Here is a 21,493-nt window from a genome sequence, read left to right as displayed (position 1 = left end):
ACACGTTAGTTGAAAAACAAAGTGGAAGATCCCTTCATTCATTCAACAGATATTATTTGAACATCTATCCTATACCAGGCACTATATCTAGAAACACATTCGGTCACTACCCTGTTCTTGACGTCTGGTGGATGAACAGTTGTATTTGAGAGAAGACACACAGAGATTTCCCAAAGACCGCTTCTGCAAGATAAAGAAAATAGAAGAGGAAATATACATTTGGGAGTCATCAGCAGATAGATAGATGAAACTGGAAAAAATGAAAAGAGAAAGAATAGAAAAAGATGAGCAAAATCTATCTTGCTGAGCCTTGGGGCATGGAAACTGCCTTCAGCTGAGGAGTTGGAAGCACCAATGGATGAAAATCAAATGCAACTTGGATGCTAAACAAAGGTAGACAAAGAGAGGAAATAATCACTTTAATAGTTAAAACTGACTGCACTAACATTTGTATGACATCTACTTTGCTAAACTTTCTATCCATCCCTCCCTTCAATCTTGCAACAAACTTACAGGGGATATTGTTTTTATTCCTATTTTATAGATGATAAAGTTGAGCACATCTTCTAAGATCACAGAGCTGGTAGATATCTGAGCAAGGATTCCCATCCAGGCAGAATGATTCCTGATTGAGTTTGTCAAAAAGAATTGGATGTGCAGAATAAACCAGTGAAAAGGAATGCTTAATTTTTTACCTTTAATAATTTTTTACCTTTAATAATTTTTTTTTAATTGGAGGATGATTCCTTTACAATGCTGTGTTTGTTTCTGCCGTACAACATGAATCAGCCATAAGTATAAAATTTTAAGAGCAGTCTGGCATGTGAGTTTACTTTTATGTTTGCCATTAAAAAAATGGGTTTCCAGGTGGTCATAGCTAATGCTTCACTTGTGCTGTGTTTCTCCCCATCTTGCAAGGCCCTCTACTCCCAGACTCCCACCTGTCTCTCCGTGGTGCTCGGTCACCTTCTTCATCTCATCCTGCTTCATCCTTTCGTATCCAGTCACCCTGGACTCTTCTGAGATCTCATCTTATGCTTTTCAGTGCGGGGCTTTCAAAGGATTGCCCATCTCTACCATCCACAGGCTCAAATTTTTTATCCTCTGAGGCGTCTTTTCTGATCTTTCAGGCAACAGCTGGCATTGCAGGCATGGGAGCAGGGCAAGTGCACAGATTCCTCTCAGCAGGGCCTGTGCCATGGGTTTAAGCTCTGTGGTTGTCACGCCTTTTTAATAGCGTTAGCTGTGTTGTTGTGAATAAAGTCCAGTCGTGTGGAGAAGGCTGTGTCTGGGACATGGAGACTTACTTCATCTCTAGTTCTGCCCCCCTGGTTCTCCAGTGCCTGCCCAGCTTCCCCGTCCTTATCCCAGCCCAGTGACCATCCCCCATTCCCACCCATACCTACCAAGAGGCCTGGGTGCAAGTGCTGGAGAGGCAGACTCAGGCTAGGTGCCTCTGAAGGTCTGTACACAGGCAATCACCATGCCCAAAGGACTGTGACACCAAAGAGTAAATGGAAACCACCACGACAGCTCAGAGAAATGCTAATGAGGAAGAAAGGCAAAAGCTTGCTTACTGCTTTTTAAGCAGCAGTCTCACAATTTTATATTTTTATTGAATTCTGCAAGTTATAGAATCATGCTTTCTACAAGGATTGCAGGTACATAGTCCCACAGACATCATGCGTGGTAATGATCAAGTTCACCTGAATGAGCCAGCTGAAACTGATGGATGCTGGAACAAACTAGGAAGAATATATTCCTTCAAAAGAGGGCCACCGCTCCAGCTCCAGCCAATCATTCATTCCCATATGGGAACGTGGATCTAAAGTTACCATAGCTTCTGATTTATCAAGTGAATCTGAATTTTTGTATAAAATATCCCAATTTTTTAAAGTTGATGATAGGGTTTTTTTTTTTTTAATCATTATAATAGGAGGAAGGCCAAATAAAATACATTTGAGGGTCAAATGAAGCTGTTCCTGGGCCACTGGTTTGCAGCCTCTGTATTTCTGATTTATTCGAAACACTATTTTAAATGTTATCTCCCCTACTAGACTTGGCTCTATGAAGGAATATGCCAAGTATTTTCTTTTTTCCTCTGAATCTCCAGACCTAACATAATTCAGAGGCCAACACTGGAGTAAAGGCTGAATCACCCTGATCTGCACTGCTACTAGACAAGAAATGCTTAGTTTTCTCAGTGTTTGTGGGTGACTGTCTTCACTGTATGTGCATATTCGTGTTGCTGCTGTGCTGTGCTCAGTCATGTCTGACTCTTTGCAACCCCATGGATTGTAGCCTGCCAGGCTCCTCTGTCCATGTGATTTCCCAGGCAAGAATATTGCAGCGGGTTGCCATTTCCTACTATAGTATTTATGTATACATGCCTGAAAATCTTCATATCCTCAGAACTTGCACTTAACATGAGAATTATTTCAGTGGTTTTATAATGTGTAACGAGTCTATTTTACTTTGTAAAGTATAAATATGCAAGTGCAGAGCATCATTTTCATCAACAGATTTATATATTAATACTCCTGGATTCAATGAATTTCTGCACATGAATATTTAGAATTTCATTGGGAAGAAAAAAATCAATGAATGAGGGGCTTTAAAACTCAGGCCAGCAAGCAAAACAACTTGTAAAGTACACTTACAAATTTTAAAAATATTTGGTAAAAATGAAAAAGATAACATATTATAAACTTAGAATTCTAATTATAATGGTACATTTTAACGTTTTGAACATTCAGTTTTCTCAGAAAATTAATGTTATTTCCCTTAAAAACTGTGCAGTGACTTATGATGTAACAGAATAACACTTGACTCAGAACCAAGATACTGTACTTGCCAAGTCCACCATTTATTTATTTGGCTACATGACCTTTGGCAAGTCACTTAAATTCTCTGGGCCTCATTTTCTTCATTGGTAAAATAAAGATCATCTGCAGATTTTTAAGATCTCTTCCAGTTCTGAAGTTCTCTGATAATAAGATGTCACATTATTTTTGAAATTTTTTTTCTTTCTTTTCAATCATTCAGCATATTTTGGTTGAGCATCTACTCCATGTCAGGCACTATTCTAGACACCAGGATATAGTAACGAACAAAATGGACAAAACACCTGACCTCCTGGATTTTATATTCTTTAAATGTCTCCCAACATAAAATATACCATAAGAAAGAAAGACATTGCCTAATATGTTAAAAGTGACATTATGTGGAAAAATACAGAGCGAAGTAAAAGGGTTTCAGAATACTGACATTTAAGAGCAAGCTTCATTGAAAAGTTGATGTTTGAACAAAGACACAGGAGGTAAGGGAATGAGCCATATGGATACCTAGGGTAAGGATATATTGAGTATTGAAAACAGCTAATGCAAAAGCCTTGAGGCATATGTGCTTTCCACAATCAGAGAACAGCAAAGCAGCTCATTTGGTTTGAATATGAAAAGTGAAGGGGAGAGAGTAGAAGATGACTTTAAATAATTTAAAGCCTTTGTATTGACTTTGACTATTACTCTTAGAAAATCCAGAAGCAGTTGGAGGGTTTTGAGCAGAGGACTAACCTGACTTGACAGATTTTAACACCCAGGCTGTTACATTCAGACTAGACTGTAGATAAGGATAGAACCAGGTATAGACTAGTTAGAAAGATAATATAATTCCCTAATTGAGACATGATGGTAGTGGCCTGGACTAAGAAAAGTAGCCTGGACATGATGAAAAGTAGCTGGGTTCTGTACTTACTTTGAAAGTGATGCCAACAGAGTTTTCTGATGGCTTGGATGGGAAAATGAGAGAAGGGAGAAGTCAGGAAAGAGCTGAAGGATGGGGTGGCTGTGGACTAGCTGGCAAGGACTCTGGAAAGAACAAGTTTTGTAGTCAGGAATAGGGACATGTTCTCTTCGAGTATCTCAAGTTTACCATGGAAATATCAAGTATGCAGTTAGATATGAAAATCTGAAATTCAGGAGAGAGGGTCAGATACATGGTCTAAAATTGGGAATTGCTAGCAGGTAATTTAAAGCCATGAAACTGAATAATGTCAGCAAAAAAAAAAAAAATTGAGTTTTAAGAGAAAAGAGAAATGACCTACAGATCACAAATGGGGGCAACCTGATGTTAACAAGCAGAGGAGCCAACATCAAAGTTGGATAAGGAGTGACTTGGGAGTTAAGAAATATGACATCCTGAAATCTAGGGTTAGAAGGTATTCAACAAAGGAGGGATCCATCTGCTCAGTGCTGCTGGTAGGTAAGGGAAATGACGACTGAGAAGCAACTTTGGATTTAGCAGCGTGGAAGACATTCATGATGCTGATGAAAGTAGCTGTACTAGAATACACAGAGATTGAAGCCTCAGTAGAGGAGGGTAAGGGGAAAAGAAGAAAAGGAACTGGAGAGAGCATGTATGAACACGCCTCTGAGGACATCCAGCATGTAAGGAAGCAGAGCAATAGGGTGGAAGCTATAGAGGGAAGTAAGGTCAAGAAAGGATTATTTTTTAAAGATGGGATGATAGCCATGTGTCCTAATGGGAACAATCCAGTAACAAAGAAATATTGATGATGTCAGAGGCAGGGGAGGGAACTGCTTGAGTGATGCCTTTCAGTAGTGACAGTAGGGATGATCTGGTGTATACAGATAGAGGAGTCGGTCTTAGCTAGAGAACAAATAGTTCATCCTCAGAAATGGGAGAGAAGACAGGCATAGAGAACAAACATATGGAAACCAAGGAGGAAAGGCGGGGGTGGGATGGATTGGGATTAACACACACACATATATATAATATATATTATATATTATATTTTTATTATATATTCAGTTCAGTTTAGTCACTCAGTCGTGTCCAACTCTTTGCGACCCCATGAACCGCAGCACGCCAGGCCTCCGTCCATCACCAACTCCCGGAGTTCACCCAAACCCATGTCCATCGAGTCAGTAATCCCATCCAACCATCTAATCCTCTGTCGTCTCCTTCTCCTCCCGCCCTCAATCTTTCCCAGCATCAGGGTGTTTTCAGATTAGTCAGTTCTTCGCATCAGTTGGACAAAGCATTGGAGTTTCACTTCAACATCAATCCTTCCAATGAACACCAGGGCTGATCTCCTTCAGAATGGACTGGTTGGATCTCCTTACAGTCCAAGAGACTCTCAAGAGTCTTCTCCAACACCACAGTTCAAAAGCATCCATTCTTCGGCGCTCAGCTTTCTTCACAGTCCAAATCTCACATCCATGCATGACCACTGGAAAAACCATAGCCTTGACTAGACAGACCTTTGTTGGCAAAGTAATGTCTCTGCTTTTGAATATGCTATCTAGGTTGGTCATAACTTTTCTTCCAAGGAGTAAACATCTTTTAATTTCATGGCTGCAGTCACCATCTGCAGTGATTTGGGAGCCCAGAATAATAAAGTCTGACACTGTTTCCACTGTTTCCCCAACTATTTCCCATGAAGTGATGGGACCAGATGCCATGATCTTCATTTTCTGAATGTTGAGCTTTAAGCCAACTTTTTCACTCTCCTCTTTCACTTTCAAGAGGCTCTTTAGTTCTTCTTCACTTTCTGCCATAAGGGTGGTGTCATCTGCATATCTGAGGTTATTGATATTTCTCCCGGCAATCTTGGTTCCAGCTTGTGCTTCTTCCAGCCCAGCGTTTCTCATGATGTACTCTGCATAGAAGTTAAATAAGAAGGGTGACAGTATACAGCCTTGACGTACTCCTTTTCCTATTTGGAACCAGTCTGTTGTTCCATGTCCAGTTCTAACTGTTGCTTCCTGACCTGTATACAGATTTCTCAAGAGGCAGGTCAGGTGGTCTGGTAGTCCCATCTCTTTCAGAATTTTCCACAGTTTATTGTGATCCACACAGTCAAAGGCTTTGGCATAGTCAATAAAGCAGAAATAGATGTTTTTCTGGAACTCTCTTGTTTTTTCCATGATCCAGCAGATGTGGGCAATTTGATCTCTGGTTCCTCTGCCTTTTCTGAAACCAGCTTGAACATCTGGAAGTTCACAGTTGATGTATTGCTGAAGCCTGGCTTGGAGAATTATATTATAGATATATTATTGATACCGTGCATAAAGCAGATAACTGTGTAGCTCAGAGAACTCTTGCTTAATGCTCTGTGGTGACCTAAATGGGAAGGAAATCCAAAAAAGAGGGGATATATACAAACAACACTTCACTGTTTAGCAGAAACTAATGTTATGTTGTAAAGCAACTATACCCCAATAAAAAATAATTTAAGAAAAAAGAGAAAAGGAAGAGCATGAGAAATGTGGGTGAGTGGACAGACATCAGATCATATGTCAAAAATGACTTAATGCTTGTTCCCATCTTTTCAAAAATAGTAGCCAACAATTTGGAATTGCTTCATATGTGCCAAAATTATTTTGAAGATGGTGCCTTTATCATTTCACCCTTGCAACATTCATAGGAGTAGTTCTACCCATTTAATGGATAAAGAGGTAGACAGTTGATGTTACATGTACTTTCATGCCAAGTCCAGTGGCCAGGCCTGGATTCAGACCCTGGTGGTCCAAGTTGAGTACCTTGTCCCCTGAATCATGATTCTGCACTGCTTCTGTTTTTTCCAGGAGAAAGAATCGCTAATCTTAAATCTGTACAGATACATTTTTTGGGGTCACCCTTTACACAAAATGTTAGGCTTTATCAGATACAAATTAGCAATATTATGAGATAATTTCATGAAATCAATCCCTTCGGTATCTCTTAAATATTTACTATGGAATTGTACCTTATGCAGAAACAGTTGCCACGTATTCATAATCACAATTGAAAAAATATTTCACATTCTCATATATCTGATGATACTCATACCCACAGAGAATCTGGGATAGACCAAAAGAAATTTAAAAAAAAAGATTCATATCTCCCTTATGGGAAATGTGAGGCATATAAATATAGAATAGGATAGGTAATAGTATTGTTTTTTATTATGGTTGGTTACTTGCCTACCTTAGTCACTCAGTCATATCTGAGTCTTTGTGATCTTTTGGACTGTAGCCCACCAGGCTCCTCTGTCTGTGGAATTCTCCAGGCAAGAATACCAGAGTGGGTTGCCATTTCCTTCTGCAGGAGATCTTCCTGACCCAGGAATCGAACCCATGTCTCCAGTGTCTCCTGCATTGCAGGAAGATTCTTTACCCACTGAGCCACTGGGGGAGCAAGGCCCTCTTGCCTACTTACTCGGCACTTATAAGTTGAATCTATTTACTTTAGACTTTGATGGATTTGTAGAAATAACTTTCTAAGGGTACACTGTATTCCATTGGCCTTGAACTTAACTAGGAAACTACTCACTCACCTAGTGCACTTCAAGATAGAAATGCGTTTCATTTTCTGTCCTCTCGGTGTTCTAATCAAGCCTTTATCAACTCACTCTCCACCACCCCTCTCTTCTCAATCATAGATAGTGGACAAAATTTAAATGACAAGAGCTCTCTGTTGTAGATGTATTGGTGATTTGGGGTTGCTTGTTGACTCATAACCTATGAACTTATTCTTCATTTTCAGCATGTTTGTAGATCAGAGTCCTGAGATTATAGTTTTGCGGGGTCAAAAGGCAAAATAAGCCCAAGGAATGTGAACACATGACTCTTCCTGTTCCAGCATAAGCCCGGTTCAAATTTGTTTTTGCTTCTACCTATACAGAGCTTGTTTGATTAATGGATTTAGTTCCTGGAAACTGTCTTAGCAGAATTTACTTCAAGCTTTCAACTTTGTGCTCTGAAATGAGAGGTTTAACCAGGGTAGCAGTTGATGCATTTCCTTTGCTGTTTGGCTAAGAGCAAGACTGGAAGGTTTTATGACATTGTTCTCAGACTGGCAGGATTTAAACAAACAAGGTTTCCTTGACGTGAGAAAAGGTTGCTTTGTTCTTCCCTGGCAGTTTGTCTGGAGTCAGGCAGTCCAATCATTTCTCATACATCTGGAAGGTACCAAGATCAGTCACTTACTTTGGGTCATAGTTCACTGGACGCTATGATGATTACATCTGAAGATGTATCTTTGCCCTTTGTATGAATACCCTTGGTGCCTTTAAGACTGCTGCTACTAGAGACAAAGGAAGACACAGCATTTATATGGAATCTTCCTCCCAGGGTTACCATTAACCTTGACCTACCTGATACCCAGGGGCTTCCCAGGTGGAACTAGTGGCGAAGAACCCACCTGCCAATGCAGGAGACATAAGACACACAGGTTTGATCCCTGAGTCAGGAAGATCCCTGGAGAAGGGAATAACTACCCACTCCAGTGTTCTTTCCTGGAGAATCCCATGGACAGAGGAGCCTGGTGGGCTACGGTCCATAGAGTGGCAAAGAGTCAGATGCGACTGAAGCGACTTAACACGCACGCATGCATCTGAAACCCATTATTTCTAGATTTGGCCTTGTTTCTCACCTTTTGTCTCTCTGCTCACCTAAAATCTGCATCTTCCTGTTTCTCCCCCTACTTCTACTTACTCCATTCCCTATGCCTACCATGGTGACTGTCCACTTGATTTTCCATTGTTTTTTATCAGGGCTTCAGGCTCAACTCACGTGTGTGTATGCTTAGTCTCTCAGTCATGTCCAGCTCTTGTAACCCCATGGACTGTAGCCCACCAGGCTCCTCTGTCCATGGGATTCTCCAGGCAAGAATGCTGGCGTGGGTTGTCATTCAGTACTTACTTCCCCTTTATTCCTGCCTTTTCCAAGTCTTTTTGTCATCTTAGCTCCATCCCCTCTCCCCTCCAGCCCCACTTCTGACCTCCTCCAAGTTAGTTCATGGCTTCTGTTTACAGCAGTCAGCATCATCAAACCAGACATCCCTCCCCGACTGTGACTACAAAGACTCACTATTTTGGTGTTCACTCCCTATATACCAAGCAGCTTCCCTGACCTCCCTCTGCATAGCTCTCCCTTCACGTGTTCAGGAAGCGACAGCACCATGTCTGAACAGGATCTTCTCGCCAGAGATGCATTCTCTTGCTTCTAAACCCTTAACCTCTCTAGATGTGTTCTGTCACAACTTTGTCAGCACTTGTCATACCCTCCTTATATGGAAGGCATTACTTTATACCTCTTGAGACTTTCTCTTCTGTATTTTAAGCTCCTTGCAGGTAGCGGTCATTAGTCTTAATATTAGTATCGCCCCAGGACCTCACACTGAAGAGGTTCTATTTGTCTAACAAATGAGTGTATAGTTGGCCCTCTGTGTCTGCAGGTTCCGCATCTGTGGTTGGTTGAATCACCAGATGTGGAACCTGTGGGTATGGAGGGATGATAATATTACACCATTTTTTAGAAGGCACATGAGCATCCTTGGGGGTGAATATCAAGGGGTCCTGGTAGCCAGCCCTCCACAGATGCAGTATTTCTCTTGATGGGCAATGAAAAAAAGGGGAAAATGATACAAGGAAGACAGCTTAGCATTTGTTAAAGACAGATGAATATAGATTTTTTTCAAATTCCTGGACCAGAGCCAAGAGATGATTCATAAAGATGGACATGGAGTGAGGAAGACTTGGAGGAGGGCATTCTTAGTGGCCAGGGATGTCATCTAGGCAGCTCAGCCTCAGCAGGTGCTTCTCTTTCCCTGATTACTCATCTGTTGTCTGGATTAGCTTCATTTCTGGGTTCTGTAGCCTGGGATTCAGCTGATATTGGAGTCCTCTGATGGCTGGGTGTCTAGGGTCTATGACCAAAGTTGTGTGTGTGTATTATACAAAGGAGTCCTGCTGTAAGGTGTCTGGAGAGGAAACCTTATCATTCCCTCCAAGCAGCGATATTCACACTGTAAAACTACCCAAAACAGGTACACAGGTCACACAGGCGGCCATCTCTGCGTCGCTGTAGAGCAGTAGTGTTCTCAGTTCTCAGTCGTGTTCTCAGCTGCGTCTAGCTCCTGTGTCCCCGTGGACTGGAGCCCACCAGACTCCCCTGTCCATGGAATTTTTCAGGCAAGAACACTGGAGTGGGTTGGCATTTCCTACTCCAGGGGATCTTCCTGACCCAGGGATTGAACCTATGTCACTTGCATCTCCTGCATTGGCAGGCGGATTCTTTCCCATTGTGCCACTGGGAAGCCCTGATATAGAACAGAGGCCCTTCAAAACCATCGCTGACTCTGTGGGCAGAGATTTACCCACTCCCAGCCCCCAACCTTGAAACCACTGCCGGTTCTATGCCACCTGAGGTTTGGACATCCTGTTAAAAATCCTATCAGCTGTGGAACGGGTTCCTCTCACAACCTTGGGAATTTTATCACCCTCCTTAAAGGCCATTCTAATTGCTCTGCTCCTCATTTAATCATCTTCTGAACTTAGGTAAATCCTACGAGCCAGGCTCATATATTTCTCCTATCCCTTTGCATGAAGTTTAATGGGCAGGCAAGCTTTGAGCTTTTCATTTTTTTCCCAATGTCTGAAAAGTTGTGATAACAAAAATAATACTGGCTACAAGCTTCTGTGAAGTTAATTATTGTAAATGAATGAAGGAGACTGAGCACCTGAGAAGAAAATGGCTCAGAAATGGGAAAGAAAACATTATATTCTGCTACCATCGGTTGGAATTTGGCCCTTTTATTTTCCTCCTGAGCAACATAAGAGCCATTGAGCTCAGAGGACGTGAACATCCTATACAGGAAATAGATGGTGTGTGGAGGAGGTGAGGGGGGCGCCCAGCCGTCATCCTTTGAATCCTTCAGTGAATTCACTTGAATCCTGTTAGAAAAGCAAGTCAAGGGCTGGAAACAGGCTCTGCTTGGACGACTTCCAACACACTTCACAAAGCTCAGGAAAAGCTCAGCTAAGCCACACACATTTTATGCTTTTCCCGAGGAAAGACTCTGCTTGTTGGTCTCAGGGTTAAGGAGTTTCAGCAAGTTTTTATAGAGATACTAAAAACATTCTCTTCATATTTTCCTCTGTCACTAAAAGAAGCCCAGGGGATAGAATCAATGATGCGGGCACTTAAGTGCCTGCTGGGCCAGTTAGCTTCTGTGAGAGCTGTAGGCACAGTGACTACATGTTGGCAAGCCCTTAGCTACCTGGCGTCTCTGGGTTTATCATAGGTGTGTATGTGTATGTGTGTATGTAAAAATCTCAGTTGAAACATAAGGAAGCTAAAATCAGAAGAGTGGATATGTGCATTTCAAGATTCTTTTTTTTAAGCCTTTTATTGAGCTATAACACAGATACTGAAAAGTATATACATCTTAAGTGAACAGCTTAATGAAATTTTGCATTTAATATACACCCATGTAAGACCACTCACATGAAGACATAAATAATTTAGAGTGCCTCAGAAGGTTCCCTCATACATAAAAGGCACCACTTTTAGTTGTTTAGAGATAAGTCTGAATCTCATTTCAAGATTTCTTACTTGAATCTAGAAAATGCAGAATGAACACCATCTTCATCCATCCCAGAAAATGACTTTCCCGTCAGGACAAAATAAACCCCATGTAAATTGTGAAGTATAGAGAGACAGGAAGCTGTTCAGGGATGATGTCACAGTGGTCTCGGAATTGTCAGGAGCTGCTGCTGTTTTTGTTGTACCCCAAAAATATTTTTCAGGAAAAAAACTTAAGCATTTGCTCTGCCTTTCTCAGAGTGATTTGGAATGCTCACTGAAGCAAAAAGGCCCTTTATGAACTGACTGCTTCAGCCTGTCTCTGCCCTGTCACACATCATTGTGTTTATTTCAGAACCTGAGATTTACACTGAGTGAATATTAACAGGGAACAAAACCTGAAGTCATTGCAATTTGCATTTGCCAGTGAGATTTACCTTTATTTGCTAAACTTAAATTGCTTCTTTTCTAGGAAAAAAAAAATGCACTTTTAGCTTTCTCACGTATACTTCTTTATAGGAGGCTTACTGCTATCTTTAAGACATTCTACCTTGCTCACCAACTTGTAATTTTCTTATTCTTCATTGTTTTCCTATATTGTCCTTTTCCTTAAATTTTAGTCATAAGAAGTATATATAATTATAGTAAGCAAAGACACTGGAAAGTGGTTAGTGTCAGACAAATACCTAAGAGCACTTCTAGACTTGGAATTTCAGTGTGTTTATTTATTTTTCCAGGTCCTCACTTTTATTCTAGTAGGACTAGATTGGGGGATCTCTTTCTTTTTTAATCTCATTACATTTCTGATTAGGAATCAAATGGTTAAATTAGAGTGAAGATAGGTTTAGAAGTGACTAAAAAAATTATGCTGATGAAGAAATCTGTGAAGATTTCTTCTTTTAAAGATCTTTAAGAAAAACCATCAGCTCTGTTTAATTTGAGCTGTCACTTAGTATCTTCCTGGGGCGGTGGCGGGCGGGGAGGGGGAAGGGAATAAGTTTGTTTTCCACTTTCTGATAGAAAGAGCGTATCACACTTTTGGCGAGGTTATTGATCACTTGACACAGAATAGGATGCTAGGTGCCCAGACAACATATACCTGCTATTTGGGAACTTTGCAAACGCATGCTGCTGCTGTTAAGTCACTTCAGTCGTGTCCGACTCTGTGCGACCCCATAGACGGCAGCCCACCAGGCTCCCCCGTCCCTGGGATTCTCCAGGCAAGAACACTGGAGTGGGTTGCCATAGTGTAAATCAGTTACCGGAATGGAGTAAGTGACCAAGTAGTTTTTCTTCAGGCTGATAAAGCAGCGCCATCTACTGCACACAGGTTTGTTTCTATGTGTTGGAGAATTCATCAGTAGAAATTCATTTTTGCAGACCTAAACACAAAGGAAATTGGTTTTCAGTCTGTTATCTTTTAGATATACATCTGGGTCGATTTATTGAGATATGTGTTTTCCACGTATATGTGTCTGTATATTCATATTGAGAACAGTAGTTAAATAATAAGAGAGTGAAAGGTAAAACAATCTAAATATGAAAACAGTATGAATATCAAGTATTTCTTCTTGATGTCTCTTGATGTGTCTTTTACTCTGAAAATAAGTCTAATGTACCTCCATTTGCCCTTTTATGTCTACTAATGACATAAAAATCAATAGCTACCTGATGCCTATTTCAGTTGAACCACTGTTCATGTTTTATCCTAAGCTGCCCACAAATGAGTCCTTTATTAAATGATTACAGATTTAATAGGCCTCCATTGAATTCTCTTTTCTCTAGTGTTTTTTATCCCTGTCATAACACTTAATTCTACAATATTTTAAAATAACAACTCCTAATGTTCCTAATGTATTTTGTATTACAACTTCACATAAGCATTTACATAGAGTATTAACAAGAGCACCTCTTTTTATTAAGTTGGGGCCGTTAATTATCCTTTCAACCATTTTGGTTTATTTCATCTAATCTATTATAGAACATAAAGTAAGTAAGTGACAGTAGATATGGTGCAATAATGATTATGATTCTTTTCCTCACTACCTATAACTCTTTCAAGGTCTTAACTGATTATTGACCATTCACATTACTCACTCTGTAAACTGAGACGATTGTATCACTTCAGATCTTGATTCATAGTTAATTTTTCAGCATGCACTCATTTCTTTTCAATCGTATTTGTATTGGTCATACCACTGTCAATTTATATATTAATGGAATAGCACACAGTCTGGAATTTATAATATTTGACATTTGTTAGGATTTGATTTTCAAATAGACTGAAATAGAATATAACTTGTTTCTATATCACATGCCAAAGTCATAATTATATAACTGAAACATGTTAAATTTCTAGGCATACAGAAAGCACAGATGGTTTCAGTTCTGTATCCTGATTTGAAGAAAAGCTATTCAGATTCCAAATACTGTCAAAAACTTGATTTTCTCATTCATGCCTATATGTTAAAAGGCTTTTGTTGTATTTATTCCAACTTTACTCATTTAATTAAAAACTGAATGTTTGATATGCTGTGATCTGGAGATCCAGTGATTAAAACAGCAATTTCTTGCCCTGAGTGAGTTCACTTTCTTGCAGAAGAGTGTGGGCAAGGAGCTGGGAACACAAAGGAAGTGAACCTGACCCAAATTTTAGTAAATGAGGAGGGGATTTAGGGGGGGAAATCAAGAAGACTTCCTGGAAGAGAGAAACCCTGAATTGAGCCTGCAGAGAAGATAAAGTATTTGTCAGGGAGATAAGCAAGGGAAGAATGCTCCAGGACTGCAGATGGGATTTGCAGAGACACTGAGATGAGAGAGCAGACAGGTGTGGGGAAATTTGTCTGTTCAGCTCTCCTGAGACTCAAGGCTACACATGAAAAAGTTCTGAGAGATGAGACTGGATACATAGGCAGAGATCAGATAATGCAGGGTCTGTCATGCTTTGGGACTTTGTTCTCAATGCTTTGGTGTCTTTAAAACAGTAAGGAAATGAAAGAGTGAGTGATGGAATTCAAATTGATTAGAAAGATCCATGTAGCAACTCTGTTGGGAAAAGATTGGAGAAGGATATGCCTGGAGGAAGAGGGATCACTTACAGAGCAGGATAGAAAGCAGTCCATGAGAAACGGATAACTGATGATGGGAGAGGGCAAAAGAAGATGAATGTTTGATGGGTCTTTGAAACGCCTAGACTGTGGTTCACCAGGCTCCTCTGTCCATGGGATTCTCCAGGCAAGAATACTGGAGGCGGTAGCCATTCCCTTCTCTGGGGGAACATCTTGACCCAGAGATAGAACCTGAGTCTCCCGCATTGCAGGCAGATTCTTTACCATCTGAGCCACAGGGAAGCCCTATTATGGTGGTAGAACTAATTTCATGACCCAGTAAATGTGAAGACTATAGAAGGAGTCCAGGAAAACAGGTTTCCAGCAGGGGAAGAGTTTGGTGGCACCATCCACCAAGATCCAGGCAATGCACAGATTAGAGATGAGCAGAGAGGAGAGGAGTTCTTCTGTAAATGAGTGAGATACTTCCAAGTGGGGAGATCCAATGGGTGGCTGGTTATAGACATCAGGAGTTCAGAGGAGAGATTGGGATTGGAAATGTTTGTACTTCTAAGTATGGTGTAGAACATCACTGAAAATAAATAAATTGGTTCTGTCCTCCAAGACCTTCTTTAATCTGTCCATCCCACTGTTCTTATGCTCTGTCCACCCCGCAGAAGACTGGTATGAGCAGTTGTATCCCCTCATCCTTACCCTGAAGGACTGCATGGGAGAAGTGGTGAACCGAGCTAAGCAGTCCCTGACCTTCGTGCTCCTCCAGGAGCTCGCCTACAGCCTGCCCCAGTGTTTGATGCTGACGTTGAGAAGAGACATTGTCTTCAGCCAAGCAGTAGGTGCCTCTTGTTTTTGTGAGCCCAGCACACTGATGGGCTATCGGATAGTATCCTCAGTGGGGAAAGAGATATTCTTATGATAGTCTGCTTTTTATTTTATTTTTTTGGCCATACATACAGCCTGGCCTGTGGGATCCTGGTTCCCTTACCAGGGATCGAACCCATGCCCCCTGCCTTGGAAGCTTGGAGTCTCAATCATTGGACTGCCAGGAAAGTCTAGTAGTTTGCTTTTTAAGGGGTTCCTTTTCTTAAGGTATTGATACCCAGCTTTTCTTATTCGTAATAGATACCTAGCTGAAGAGAAACAATGCGTGAGACCATAAATATTTATTTCTGCGAAAAGGTGGCCAAGTCCCTGAAATGTCCATTGTTTCACAAGGCACAGAGTCTTTGAAGGAAAGAGTCCCTTGTCCTGTCCTCATATTATTCCTGGGGTCTCTGCACCATGCTCTGTGCAGATAGTAGCCAGGACTGGTAAAAGGGATCTGTTTGCAATCCCTTATTTCCACAGCTCCCTCATGAATTCCTAGACAGGGCCTTATAATAGTCTGTTTTGTTTTTTGGTTTTTGTGGTTTATATAGAAGTTTGCCAGGCCATAGTCTTGGATGAAAGTTGGGCCATACCACCTCCGTTGCCTACACCCCACCCTAGCCATGGCAACAAGGTTGGCCTCCATCACAATAGCTGTGCTCCCGCTCGCCTCCTGCCTGCACCCCATGATTGAGTTTTGCAGACATACACCTGGAGGGAAAGAGACAGAAGGCTGTCTTTGTAAACCATCCAGATAAAGGGAATAATTTAACCAAAATATCCCTTGTTCACTATGATTTCATGGATGACCCAGTAGTAAATGGAGCGAAGTGTCAGGCACTTTGCTCTGCCTTACACAAATCTCTCCACTATGTTCTTTCAACGACTCTGTGGAATGAGAACTATTATCCCTATTCTTCATGTGCAAAAATATTTGAGAAAGTTTTGGAAGTGTTAAGTGACTTTTTATTTTACCGCCTGGTCTTTCCCTTTTCACAGTGCTGTCTTTCCCAAACCGTCCTACAGCATGGGTTTAGACATCCGTGGTTTAAAAATGGATATATAAATAGTTCCAATTTTGTTTGGAAATTTCTAATGAAGTCTGTGATGTCTCAAAAGTCTTATATTTTCAAATTAAAGCTCACTGACCCCAGGGATTTCTTCAGTGCTTTTCTTTTCTTTTTTTCTTCTTTCTTTAGCTTGCTGGATTGGTTTGTGGTTTTATCATCAAATTGCACACAAGTCTGTATGACCCTGGCTTCCTTGAGCAGCTTCACACGGTGGGATTGATAGTACAATATGAAGGACTGCTGAGTACGTACAGTGAGTATTGCTTTAGTCCATGTTAAAATAATATCCGTATTCATAAAGCTATGTGATCCATAGATTCTTCAGTTAAACATAAAAATAAGAGGTCAACCTTTCTTGCATCAAGCATTAGAGGAAGAATATAACTTTCAGTTCTTTATATTCATTCTCCTTGTCCCTGTGCTTTTACCCTCATTATGTTTTGAAAATGGAATTATAGATTACTTCACAGTGGAGTCCTGAGCAGCCATCTGGCTTTTTAAATATAAAAAGCCTTTGCCAACCTAGTTTCAATGACTGGATTTTTAAAGTCCCAAGTCTCTAATGTCTAGAACTGCCCTGTTCAACACATAGGTTGGTGTGGCAATTGAGCCCTTGAAACATATCTAGGCCAGATCAATAAGTCCTCGACATGCCCACCAGACTTCAAAGACTAGTGGAAAACCGTTTTATATTAATAATTAATGAATAATTAATCATTGTATATTGATTTACAGCTGAAATGCTGTTTGGGATATATTGGGCTAAAGGAAAACAGTATTAAAGGTAATTTCACCTTTAAAATTTTACTCTAAAAATCTGACTTCTAAGATATTTAAAAGTATGTATGTGGCTCACATTATATTTCTTTTGCACAGGACTGATTCTTATTTAATTACCTCCTCGTTAGGCTTTATTTTTTCAGGGTATTAAATATAAAGAAGCTAGCATGAGCTTAGGTCAGTGATCTTCAATGCAACCGTTTCTATTTTCTAGAAATCAAATGTCAGTCCGGCCAAGGGAGAGAGATTTGCACAATACTTTGTGTCATCAAAGAATTAAAGCTTCTCTCTAGCCTTTCAGGAAAGGTATACCTCCTTCCTTCCTTCAAAGGAAATATGGACAGCTGGAGTCTATTGAAACGGTTCTGATTTCACTGATGAAAACCTTCAGACTCAGGCAAATGTCCTTAGAATGGATTCACTGCATTCAGGAACTCATTCACTAAATTGTTAGAACAAATTCCAGCAGGGAGGCAGAGTACAAAGTGACATTCTCTTCAAATAGTGTGTTTGTAACTAGGTTCCTTTGCCCTTGCTTAGGTGAGGAAATTGGAATGCTGGAGGACATGGCCGTTGGTATTTCGGATTTGAAAAAAGTCGCATTTAAAATAATTGAAGCCACATCCAATGATGTCTTGCCAGTGATAACAGGAAGGCGGTAAGTGGTGCCCATTTCCTAAAGACCAAGCTTTGTTAAGATGTTTTTTACTAACCCCTGACAGCAGAGCTTAAAACAGGAAGGTGGTAAGTGGTACCCATTTCCTAAAGACCAAGCTTTGTTAGATATTTTTTACTACCCCCTGACAACAGAGCCAAGGAGAATTAAGATTTGGCTTGGAAATGTTTCTTTTGTTCTCTTTTCCTTTTTTGAATGAGAAATAAATGTAGGTGACATGACAGAGGAAGATACTGGAAAACTCCTAGAGGTTTCATGGATGTTTATAAATTGCACTATAGTGAAATAAATAGGATAATGTTCCCCCGTGAAATGTGAGGAATTCAAAGTAATAGCAAGCATGAGAAAAAACATTTTTCTTTTTATTACTATCTAGTCTAAAGCTCTGGATGTTTTTAGTTTTGCTGGAATCATTTGGTTAATAGTGTCATAATTCTTGAGATGACTTGATATTAAATCTGCTAAAAGCAGCAACATTTTAGAAAAGACGTATTTCTATGTCAGGGGCATATGCCACCATTTTTCTTAATTATTTTTGACAATTCACTGTCAGACTGAGATTTCCAAGAACAGTTTTAAATAAATAGCTTTGAAGGTCATTGTATGATGGGCAAAATATCAAATAATTAAGAAAAATGATGGTGTATAGAATAGACCTCCAATAGAAGAATTAACATCCTATGGATAAATTATTTCAGTCAGAAGTCCTCGAAATTTTAACCATTCTGGCATTAGCACTTTTAAATGCTGCATGAAGATACTTGAAATTTAAAGCTTTCTCAAATTAGAGTGAAAAAAAAAATGAATTTTCTAAAGAGAGCCCTTTTCATGCCAGAGAGAAATGAAGAGACTTAGGTATGAAATATAAAAATTCAAAGTAAACTTGTTTTCTTTCTCTAATAAGCAGATAATTATTTAAACTTTTGTGTAAAGAATGCCCAGAAATCTATGGTTGATTGAAAGGTAACTCTTATATATAAAGAAAAACCACATCCCTTTAAAACTAAATATCTCAACTGCAGCCTAATGCTTAATTTGCCATTCATTGGAATAAAAAGGAATAAAATTGCTCATATACATGCCTAGAAAACAGTGCCATCTTGTATTACTATGAAGATTATTAGCAAAAAAGTGGGAAACTGATACTTTTATCACAATTTATAACCGAAGCTTACCAGGCCATTTGCTATAGGCAGAGTGCAGATGTTTTTTTTCTGAGGGAGTTCTTTAGACTGTCTCTAAATTCAAAAGCTATCATATGGATGGGAATGAAACTGGAATGGCAAAAGTGAGCAGCTTGGCAATTTTTTTCTCCAGAAAGCGACATTATAATTGGACAGAATTTTCTAAAGCAACCATCTTACAACTAAGAACTAAATTTGTGCACAAATTTAGAAGTACTTATTCGTGAAAAACTGGTGTACATTGGATAAGGCAGTAGGAGTTTGTGGCATTTTTGTCGAGTTGCTCCCATCATTCCCAGCTCTGTCAGCACAGTTTTGTGAGGGCAAAGCAGGCCACAAAATCTGGCAGTCTCTTGCCAGAGGGGGCTGACTTGGTTTGGACCAGAGAAGAAAAAGAATAAAGCACACTCTTGAAAAGTTGTTAGAAACAATGGTGACTAGATAACCATTCACAATCGCATCAAATAGAATAACTACATCAGACTAAATTTAATAAAGCACTCTAAGAAATGGCAACCCACTCCAGTATTCTTGCCTGGAAAATCCCATGGACAGGGGAGCCTGGTGGGTTGCGGTCCATGGGGTTTCGGGGAGTTGGACACGACTGAGCTCTCACACCACACCTGATAGCTAAGTTGGTAAAGAATCCTCCTGCAGTGCAGGAGACCCCGGTTTGATTCCTGGGTGGGGAAGATCCACTGGAAGAGGGGTAGGCTACCCACTCCGGTATTCTTAGGCTTCCCTTGTGGCTCAGCTGATAAAAAATCTGCTGCAATGCGGGAGACCTGGGTTCGATCTCTGGGTTGGAAAGATCCCCTGGAGAAGGGAAAGGCTACCCACTCCAGTATTCTAGCCTGGAGAATTGCACTGACTATATAATCCATGGAGTTGCAAAGAGGTGGACACGACTGAGCAACTTTGACGAAGAATTGGAAACAGAACACGCAAAATAATGCTTGGAGAAATTAATACGATCCAATAAATGAAAAGACAGTCCATGTTCACGGACCTGGAATCCTCATTCATTATTGGTGGTAATGCCACTTTGGAAACAATTTGGCAGTTGCTGAAAAAGTTAACCTAAAATTGCTATGTGACTCATCAGTATATTCCCAAGAGGAAATGTCCACACAAAACTAGTAGTATTTTTCAGAACACAAGTAGCCAAAATCGTGAAGTAATCAAGTGTTCATCAACTTGAATGCACAGACAAAATGTGGTATACCTAAGCAACAGAACACTATTCAGCATGCTACTAACTCATGCTGTGACACACGTGACTGAAAAATGATGCTAAATGAGAAAAGCCAGACACAAGGGACTATATGTTGCATGATTCTTTTTATATGAAACCTGTAGAAAAGTAAGATCTGTAGAGACATAGAAATACATCACTTGTTTCTTGGGGCTGACTATGGGGTTGGGGTTTGAATGCAGACAGTCAAAGGAGATTTTTTTAAGGCAGTGGAAATGTTCTGAAAGTGAATTATGGTCGTGATTGCACAACTCTATAAATCTGCGAAAACTCTGAGTTATATACTTAAAACAATGAGCTTATGTCAATTATATTTTAATGGAGTGACAAAACATAGGCAGAACACTCTGACATAAATCGCAGCAATGTTTGTTTGGATCCGTCTCTGAGTGCAGTGGAAATAAATGCAAAAGTAAACAAATGGGATCTAATTAAACTCAAAAGCCTTTACTCAGCAAAGGAAACCATAAACAAAACCAAAAGACTACCAATGGGATGGGAGAAAATGATGCAACTGACAGGGGATTAATTTCCAAAATATACAAACAGCTTATACAGCTCAATATAAAACACACTCAAAAATAACTTGATCAAAAAAAAAAAATGTGCAATAGACCTAAATAGGCATTTCTCCAAAGAAGACATACATTTGGCCAACAGACACATGAAAAGACGTTCAACATTGCTAATTATTTTGTTGTTCAGTCACTCAGTTTTGTCCAACTCTTTGCAACCCCATGGACTACAGTGTGCCAGGCTTCCCTGTCCTTCCCCATAATTGCTAATTATTAGAGAAATGCAAATCAAAACTACCAAGAGGTGTCCCCTCACACCAGTCAGAATGGCCACCATCAAAAACTAAAAATAGTAAACACTGGAGAGGTTTGTGGCGAAATGGGAACCCTCCTACACTGTTGGTGGGAACGTTAGTTGGAAAATGGTATGAAGGTTTCTTAAAAACTAAAAATAAAGTTAACATATGATCCAACAATCCCACCCCTAGGGAAAACAAAAACTGTAATTCAAAAAGATTCATACACCCTGATGTTTGTAGCAGCACTATTTACAAAAGCCAAGACATGAAAGCAACTTACATGCCCAATGAAAGATGAATGGATAAAGACTGAGGAGTGTATGTATATACATATATACACACATATGTACAACATGGAATATGACTCAGCCATAAAAGAGAATGAAATAATGCCATTGGCAGCAGCATAAATG

General features: G+C 40.0%; 1 protein-coding gene across 1 annotated transcript in view; it reads left to right on the top strand.

The window, feature by feature from the left end:
• The window catches only part of INPP4B (inositol polyphosphate-4-phosphatase type II B), a 736,226-nt gene that overhangs the window by 623,541 nt on the left and 91,192 nt on the right, over positions 1-21,493 (top strand). Inside the window, exons 18-20 of the mRNA XM_018061563.1 lie at positions 15,094-15,266; positions 16,501-16,624; positions 17,692-17,809. Of these exons, the coding sequence (XP_017917052.1) occupies positions 15,094-15,266; positions 16,501-16,624; positions 17,692-17,809 (415 nt within the window). The remainder of the gene's footprint in view (positions 1-15,093; positions 15,267-16,500; positions 16,625-17,691; positions 17,810-21,493) is intronic.

This window comes from Capra hircus, chromosome 17 (genome assembly GCF_001704415.2).
Source record: "Capra hircus breed San Clemente chromosome 17, ASM170441v1, whole genome shotgun sequence".
Classification (NCBI taxonomy): Eukaryota; Metazoa; Chordata; class Mammalia; order Artiodactyla; family Bovidae; genus Capra; species Capra hircus.
Note: the sequence above shows the minus strand (reverse complement) of the source record. Positions and strands in the feature narration are given on the sequence as shown.